At 39.9% G+C, this 9,735-nt stretch overlaps 1 protein-coding gene across 1 annotated transcript in view; it reads right to left on the bottom strand.

The window, feature by feature from the left end:
* NALCN (sodium leak channel, non-selective) overlaps positions 1 to 9,735 on the bottom strand; it is a 284,614-nt gene that overhangs the window by 184,275 nt on the left and 90,604 nt on the right. The window contains exon 10 of the mRNA XM_010831483.1: positions 1,936 to 2,067. Within this exon, the coding sequence (XP_010829785.1) occupies positions 1,936 to 2,067 (132 nt within the window). The remainder of the gene's footprint in view (positions 1 to 1,935; positions 2,068 to 9,735) is intronic.

The following is a 9,735-nucleotide window of genomic DNA, read 5'->3' as shown; positions in this document are numbered from 1 at the left end:
TTTGAGCATTACTTTACTAGCCTGTGAGATGAGTGCAATTGTGTGGTAGTTTGAGCATTCTTTGGCATTGCCTTTCTTTGGGATTGGAATGAAAACTGACCTTTTCCAGTCCTGTGGCCACTGCTGAGTTTTCCAAATTTGCTGGCATATTGAGTGCAGCACTTTCACAGCAGCATCTTTCAGGATTTGAAATAGTTCCACTGGAATTCCATCACCTCCACTAGCTTTGTTCATAGTGATGCTTTCTAAGGCCCACTTGACTTCACATTTCAGGATGTCTGGCTCTAGGTGAGTGATCACACCATCGTGATTATCTGGGTCGTGAAGATCTTTTTTGTACAGTTCTTCTGTGTATTCTTGCCACCTGTTCTTAATGTCTTCTGCTTCTGTTAGGTCCATACCATTTCTGTCCTTTATCGAGTCCATCTTTGCATGAAATGTTCCCTTGGTATCTCTAGTTTTCTTGAAGAGATCTCTAGTCTTTCCTATTCTGTTGTTTTCCTCTATTTCTTTGCACTGATCGCTGAAGAAGGCTTTCTTATCTCTCCTTGCTCTTCTTTGGAACTGTGCATTCAGATGCTTATATCTTTCCTTTTCTCCTTTGCTTTTCACTTCTCTTCTTTTCACAGCTATTTGTAAGGCCTCCCAGAGAGCCATTTTGCTTTTTGCATTTCTTTCCCACGGTGATGGTCTTGATCCCTGTCTCCTGTACAATGTCACGAACCTCAGTCCATAGTTCATCAGGCACTCTATCTATGAGGTCTAGGCCCTTAAATCTATTTCTCACTTCCACTGTATAATCATAAGGGATTTGATTTAGGTCATACCTGAATGGTCTAGTGGTTTTCCCCACTTTCTTCAATTTAAGTCTGAATTTGGCAATAAGGAGTTGTTCATGATCTGAGCCACAGTCAGCTCCTGGTCTTGTTTTTGTTGACTGTATAGAGCTTCTCCATCTTTGGCTGCAAAGAATATAATCAATCTGATTTCGGTGTTGACCATCTGGTGATGTCCATGTATAGAGTCTTCTCTTGTGTTGTTGGAAGAGGGTGTTTGCTATGACCAGTGTGTTCTCTTGGCAAAACCCTATTAGTCTTTGCCCTGCTTCATTCCGTATTCCAAGGCCAAATTTGCCTGTTACTTCAGGTGTTTCTTGACTTCCTACTTTTGCATTCCAGTCCCCTATAATGAAAAGGACATCTTTTTTGGGTGTTAGTTCTAAAACCTACCTATTTCTGACTACATCTTTAGCGCAGGCTGTCACACCTCAGATTTTTAGAAAAGAAATCTATTTTCCTCCAATCTCGTCCTTGGTACTGTTGAGCTGAGTTCATCTATGATATTCTGAGTCTGTGCTTGCCTACACTTTGGAGGAAACAGACACACAATATGACAATGGAGAGAAAACACAGAGGTGGGAATAGAAACACCTATAGATGGCCAGGGTGACAGCCGGGGCAAGTGTTGCCTTGGCAACGTGACTCGCGCACGTGACACACAACGTGGGGAAGATCACTCAGGCCTAGGGGCCAGGAAACAAATCAGGCAACACGGGACCAAGGGAAACACCTCGCAAGTAGACAGTGAATCAGCTCTGTGCATGCTCAGTCGCTTCAGTCGAGTCTGAGTCTTTGCAACCCCATGGACTGTAGCTCGCCAGACTCCTCTGTCCGTGGGATTCTCCAGGCAAGAATACAGGAGTGGGTTTCCATGTCCTCCTCCAGGAGATCTTCCCGACCCAGGGATCAAACCTGCATCTCCTGCACTGCAAGCAGATTCTATACCCACTGAGCTATCAGGGAAGCCCTGAATCAGCTTTGGTTGAAGTCAAATGATGACTGAGCTGAAATGAACTTTCACGTTTCTAAAAGCTGCTGCCATGAGCCGAGGTTCTTGGGTGCTTTGAAAAGTGACCTGTGCCCATGAGCTGCTTACCTCTGCCAGGTAGAACTCGTCATACTGTCTCTTGAAGCTTTCTCCTTTGTGATAGTTGCTGGCGGCCACGATCACGTCCACGGTCACCATGCTCAGGATGAACATGTGGAAGACAGATGACCGCATCATTTGCTGAGGAGGCAAAACAGAAGAACTCTTAATAAAGAGACAGACCCACGATTCAACATACCTAAGTGCTCAGACTTTGCTGGATCTGCAACATCTTTGTTATATGCTACTGTGAACAGTCTTTCTTTTTAAGAAAATTTTATTTTATTGACGCAAAGTTGATTTACAGTGTTGTGTAAATTTCAGCTGTCCAGCAAAGTGATTCAGTTACACATATTCACAATATACACAGGCCTTTTTCAGATTCTTTTCCATTGCAGTTTATCATGGGATATTGATTATTAGTTCCCTGTGCCATATAGGAATACCTTGCTGTTTATCCACTCTATATATAATAGTTTGCGTGTGCTTAACCCAAACCTCCAATACCTCTTTCCCCCAGAACCTCCCTCTGCTTGGCAAACACATGTCCAGAACAACTTTTCTAAGATAACTTGATGATTGTCACTACATATTGTGAGAAAAGCAATCTTTTATCTGCAGGCAGCTAAAAAGTACCTGGGGAGATAGTTTCAGAGACTTTTGGTTAAAAGCTGAAAATACATTTCACTGAACTTGTGTATAACCTATATCTTAATTTTCACTGGCCAGTTAGGAAGCTCTTATCCTTACTGCTGACTGTATAGAGAAATTATTTTTGGAAAGCTGATACCACATAACAAGTAGCGCTTTATTCTACCAAGAGAAAAAGCTACTGTTGATGAAAGCATTTTAGAGATAAACCGCAGAACTGGAAAAGCAGAAGAAACCTAAGATATATTTATTTTTTATTTTTTTAGTCTAACAAAAAAAAAATGGAAAATGGAAAATGGAAACCCTTATCACCTAACTGCACTTACTTAGAAACAGGTGAAAATGTAACAGAAAATGCTCACCAGAAAGTATACCCATTTATCAATAATTCACAGTAGATTTCTGCCAAAACAGTTCTCTAAATACATGTTCTATCTTGTGGTCCGTGATCTGTTATATTTATTTTTTAATGTATTGCTTCTGTGGATTATTCATTTCTTTAAATTACTGTTTTTAACAATTTATTTTCTATGTTTTAAACCACTTTATTAAAGTATGGTTGATATTTAAAAATGTGGTTCATATTGAACATGTATAACTCAATGAGATTGGAGATAAATATACACCCATGAAAGTATGACCATCAAAGCCATATACATATCCATCACCTCCCAAAGCTTCCTCTTGCCTTCTCTATTAATATTACTATTACTACTTGTGGTAAGAACACAACATAAGATCTATCCTCCTAGTAAATTTTAAATATACAGTAGAGTACATAGCTACAGGTACTATGCCATAGACGTTCATAATTTACTTACCTCATATAACCAGAACTTTATACTCTCTGCCTAAATGTTATTGAAAATTATACTACAATTAATAATAGCTGATGTCTATATTTATAATTATTATGTGCTCAAAGCCATCGTAAGTGCTTTACATAAACGAAGTCATTTAATGTCCTAACAGTTCTAGGAAGTTATGCTAATTTTATAGAGAAGGAAACTGAGGCTCAGAGAAGTTAAATAACTTTCTCACTGTCACACACATACTGAAGACGAAACCACAGTTTGGATCCATATCTGGTCCAAGTCTGCTGCCTACCTTGAGGTAAAATAATTAGGTATTTGAAAAATAATGGCTATTATTATATTAGCTATCATGTTTTGAATACTGTAAGTATGTTATTTCTTTCACTTCTTTCATCTCCACCATAACCTTACATAGTGGGATATATTACCCACTTCTTCCACAGAGTTCAGACAGGTTAAGTCACTTGTCCAAGGTCACACAGCAAGTACACAGCAGCGCCAGACTCTGAACCCACGTCTGCTTAAAGTCCATTTTAGGAGCTCCTGCCCACTGTGGGGCAGGAAATACATAAAAGGAAGGGGTAGAAGCTGAAGACCCTGGGCAGCAGAAGGAGGAGAGGGAAGCTGACCACACAACGAATCACTGAGTCACACCCCTTGGCACCAACTGCCCGGGGTACAGAGCCACGATGAGCCCCGTTTCGGGGCTTAACTGGTTCTTATAGACACATGTGGACACCACCTGATCTTGACCTGAGAGTTCTTCAATCTTTGCAACTGAAAGAACCTAACGAAAGCAGAACCCAAGAAGAGGAAAAGGGAGAAAAGGATACCTCTGAGCCTGCCGTCAGCTCTCTGCATCCAGATGGGTGCCTTCTTGTGGGTTCATGACCCTGCAGTCAGCATGGGCTCTGAGCCAAAGTGCGTGGACCTGAAACTCTACCATGCACGAGCTCTGTGGCCCTGAGCAAGGTTCTTCAACCTCTCTGTGCCTCAGTTTTCCATCGGGAAAATGGAAACAAGTATCACCTACTCCAAAAGTTGTTATCATAAACGTATAAATATCTGTCAGCTCTCACATCGGCGCTTGCATATTATAAATGTTCTATTAAGACGTGCAGTTAAAAAAAAATGTGACCGAGGTATTTTTCTGTTCAGCAATGAAAAATAAATTGCCCAAGGTCAAAAAATTAATTACACTGTATATTTGACTGAGTCCAGAACCAAGTGAGATAAATAAAAGCGATAAAGTCTAATAATGTGAGAGATGTCACAGCCACTGGAAAAGCAGGTATTTAGTGAGGTTGTGTGTCACCATGGCTACTGATGGGTTCTTACATCCATTTATTTGCCCTTGACTTTATTTCATGGATAATGCAAAATCAAATTCCAGGGCTGTCAGTCAACATATTTAAATGCACGTCAACTTGCTTGCAGGAACTACTGACCTTCATAACATTGATAAGCATATCAGCTGGCAAGTTTCTATCCTCATTAGAATTTTTATTTAGTCTTTCTTGCATTGAGAGAGTTAAAATTCCCTATTATTCCTTTGCTAGACTTTTTTCAAGGTAACGTTCTATTAAAAACATTTCAACTGCTTTCCACTTCATCTGCATGACAGAAAAGCCACAACTTTCTCTTTCTATTTTCCTTAGCTGTGGATTTATGTCTTAAGTAAACTGTTATTACCGAAAGGTCTAAACAAAGCTTTTAGCCATGGCTGTCAAAAAACTTTTAAATTGGTTTTGTAACTGTCACTGCTTCACTATGGTGCTGTCGTTATAATTAGGTTGTTTTTTGTCTGAATGTCTACGTTTCCCTGTTGGTACAGAGTCATTAAAATAATCACTTACAAAGGATTTTGATACGCTATAATCACCATCGTTCAGCTGACTTCTTCCACAGCAATAACTTTTAAATATTAAATAAGAATTAAGGTGATCAGTATGTATGGTAGCCAAATTTAAATAATAAAACCAGGAATTCTAGCTTCAAAGGTACAGCTAGTTTACATGGGCCACTTCAACTCGGTCCAACTCAACCAACGTCTGAACGTGGCTATGGGCTTCCTCAATGTAGAATGGCTGGCAACATTGCACTTAGACTCACACTTACATCTATAGGACAGTCCAAATTTATATCCGTCAATTTTTCACTTTGTTATAAAAATTTTAACGTAAAGGAAAATGTTAAAGTTGTCAGTGCCACAAAATATCATTTAACTTGGGATTTCACAGTTGTATGATTTAGTATGGATGCAGGATATATAGATGGATAGATATAAACATACACATACATATGGATGTATATATGTATGTGTGTATATATATTTATATATGTGTGTGTAGGAAATGACAACCCACAACAGAAGCGACTTAGCATGCATGCATATATATTCATGCTCAGTTGCTCAGTAGTGTCCAACTCTTTGCAATCCCTTGGACTGTAGTCTGCCAGGCTTCTCTGTCCATGAGATTCTCCAGGCAAGAATAGTGGAGTGGGTTGCCAGGCCCTCCTCCAGGGAATCTTTCCGACCCAGGACTGAACCTGCATCTCTTACCTCTCCTGCATTGGCAGGCAGGTTCTCTACCACTAGCACCACCTGGAAAGTACATATATATATATACACACATATATACATATATACATACACACACATATATATAAACATATATATAAAATCTCTCTCTATATATATAGAGAGAGAGATGCTTAATATAAGACTCTTCAGATCCTACATACACATCCTATTTTTTAAAATTCCCTTCAACTGCGATGTCATTTTGACTTATATTTTTAAAACATCAGAAAAGTTTTGCATCTATTTTGAGTCTGGCTTTGATCCAAGAACTTCTGATTTCGTATGTGACAGTTGGAATTACCAAAATATGAAGAAGAGACTATAACAGAATCATCCCCAAGGCAGCAATGTCAGGAATTCTCAGAAGCCTTGCTACTCAAAGTGTGGTCCCTGGACCAGCAGCTTCCTGGGAGTGTATTATAAATGCAGTGTCTCAGGCCCCATCCCAGATCTACTGAATCAGAATCTGCATCTTTAGCCATGATTACTGTAGATCCTAAAGTTTGAGAAGGTCTGTTGCAGAGGATACTCCTTGAGTTGCAGATGAAAACCTGGGTGACCTATACAATTTTTTACAAATTCACAATTTCATGATTCTTAAAAGTAATCATCCAATAAAATATATAGCAAATGCTGACTATAATATTGTGATCTCATTAATATTAATATATTACCTCATCACAAAAATGTATGCCTACTTCCCTTATCCCCTTCAATTCTAAGATCCAAATCAACTAAACCAGTTTGGCTTCATGAAGACAAAAGTGTGAGCCATGTTTTCAGCCATTGGAGAGGATTATGAAGAGTCAGACACGCTTAGTGACTAAACTACCACAGGAGAGAAGGAAATGGTAACCCGCTGGAAAATCCCATGGACAGAGGAGCCTGGCAGCCTACAGTCCACAGGGTCACAAAGAATCAGACACAGCGGAGAACTGCCACTTTTACTTTCATGAAGGCACCAGCACAGACTTACTGTAGGAATGCAGGTGGCTTCTGGAATCTGGAAAAGGCAAAGCAATAGTTGTTGTTTTTTCCCCCCTAAAATTTTTATAAGTACTAAGCCTTGTTCATACCCTGATCTTAGCCTAGGGAGACCATTTTGGACTTCAGACCTATAGAACCATAAATAATAAATCTATGTTGTTTGAATATCACTAAGTTTGTGGAAATTTGTCACAGTAAGAACTAGGAAACTAAACCAAGCCCTGTTTGTGATTCTGACACACACTGGCTCAGATCACCTCCTACGAAATAGGACTGCGGGCATCTGCCTGGTGCTCCAAAATTCTACCTGATCGAAGGATTTCACCCAAGGCCACTTGCCAGTCAAGGCCTCTGCAAAATGTATTACTGCAAATATAAACTCACGATGCCAAGCAAGGCTTTCATCCTGCTTTGTTTCAGGATGTGGAATGAGACGCTGGCTCTGAAACAATGACACTGAGTCCAGCCTCATCCAGGAGAAGAGGGAAGGTCGCTTTTCTTCATATTAGTTCTGAGTCCTACCGTGAAGGGAATGCTTTCAAATACAGAAGTCTATGCCAAACCTGGCGAGGTATCCTCTCTTAATTCAAACTGATGCTGACAAAACGGATTCTCAAAATAAGAGCTCATATTTGAGGGCTTGGTTTGTGCCAAGCCTCATTCCAAGCGTAACACGTGCTGGGGTGAAAATTTCATTTAATCCTCAACAACTCTGTGAAAAATGGTGCATTTGCTATCCCCTCATCTATGGAGAAACAGGTAAGGATGCGTCCATTTCCAAGTTCACAGAATCAGAAACTAGTCCCAGATGAGTCCACAGCCAACGCTCTCCTGGCCCCTATCAGGCAGTCAACACGCAGCGGACTCTGATTCACACATTAAAGAAGCGTGAGAAGTCACTCCCGTGACTAGTGTTCGTGATTTAATAGAGGACTTCAGCTTGTGAATCCTGTATCTGAAAGCCGAAGGAAAGCTGTTCCCCACTGGAGGGTCTAAGATCTCCATGAAGGAAAAGAATATCAAGTTTGAAGACAGTCTGAGCTGACTGTCTTCAAATCTTGATTCTGTGCTGATTTAACTTCTCTGTGACTCAGTTTTCTTACATGGGAAATGGGTGTGATAACATCTATATCTCTAGGTGGGAACGTGAATATAAATGAGGCTATTTAGCATTGAGTCTAAACAGGATGGAGTCTAAACTGTGTAGATGTCAGAGCAGGCATCTTACACTCCACAATGTTTATTATTATTGCTGTATTTGAAAACACTCTAGGTATTTAAAGGTAGAGATACAGTCAGTTGCTTATGGGGAAGGTGCATGTGAGCTTAGTCGCTCAGTCGTGTCTGACTCTTTGCGACCCCATGGACTGTAGCCTGTCAAGTTCCTCTGTCCATGAGATTCTCCAGACAAGAATACTGGAGTGGGTTGACAGGCCCTCCTCCAGGGGATCTTCCCGACCCAGGGATTGAACCTGAGTCTCTCATGTATTCTGCATTGGCAGGTGGGTACTCTACCATTAGCACCACTGGAGAAGACCTATGGGGAAGGTAAGAAGATATAAGAGGAGAAATCAAGTCAAAGAGATAACTGATCTTGAGAGGGATCAGGGAAATTTATAGATTTTCAAAAAGGTCTTAAGTTGTCTCATTTTTAGTGGCATGAATGCTTAAGGACTCCATAAGAGTTCTTCCTATTCATTTGTTCAGTAAGCTTTCCGATAGAATAGTGCCTTAGACTCTGTAGGCAGGCATCTAACAAATCCAAACAGTGGCCTAGGAGGTCACAATAGTACAGCTCAGAACTCAAATCTTTCTTTCATTTTTAAAGATTCCAAGTTTTTTAAAAACATAATTTTACTTATTTATTTATGGCTGTGCTGGGTCTTCACTGTTGCTTGGGCTTTTCTCTAGTTGCAGTGAGCAGGAGGTCCTCTCGAGCTGTGATGCTCCGGCTTCTCACTGCAGTGGGAGAAGTGCTCTTATTGTAGAGCACAGGCTCAATAATTGTGGAACACAGCCTTAGTTGCTCTATAGCATGTGGGATCTTCCCTGATCAGGGATTGAACCCGTGTCTCCTGCCTGACAGGAGGATTCTTTACCACTGAGCCACCAGGAAAGTCCTCAAATCTTTCTTTAAATTTCTGCTTGAATGAATAAAATATCCTACCCTGGTAAACAAATTTTATGCACAGAACACTGTCTCAGCCAGCTACTAAAAGTTGTGTTTTACAGCAAACATTATCCTCAATGGTGAAAAATTGAAAGCATTTCCTCTAAAGTCAGGAACAAGACAAGGGTGCCCACTTTCACCATTACTATTCAACATAGTTATGGAAGTTTTGGCCACAGCAATCAGAGCAGAAAAAGAAATAAAAGGAATCCAAATTGGAAAAGAAGAAGTAAAACTCTCACTGTTTGCAGATGACATGATCCTCTACATAGAAAACCCTAAAGATTCCACCAGAAAATTACTAGAACTAATCAATGACTATAGTAAAGTTGCAGGATATAAAATCAACACACAGAAATCCCTTGCATTCCTATACACTAATAATGAGAAAACAGAAAGAGAAATTAAGGAAACAATTCCATTCACCATTGCAACGGAAAGAATAAAATACTTAGGAATATATCTACCTAAAGAAACTAAAGACCTATATATAGAAAACCATAAAACACTGGTGAAAGAAATCAAAGAGGACACTAATAGATGGAGAAATATACCATGTTCATGGATTGGAAGAATCAATATAGTGAAAATGAGTATACTAC

Source organism: Bison bison, unplaced genomic scaffold (genome assembly GCF_000754665.1).
Source record: "Bison bison bison isolate TAMUID 2011002044 unplaced genomic scaffold, Bison_UMD1.0 scf7180017864527, whole genome shotgun sequence".
Lineage (NCBI taxonomy): Eukaryota > Metazoa > Chordata > Mammalia > Artiodactyla > Bovidae > Bison > Bison bison.
Note: the sequence above shows the minus strand (reverse complement) of the source record. Positions and strands in the feature narration are given on the sequence as shown.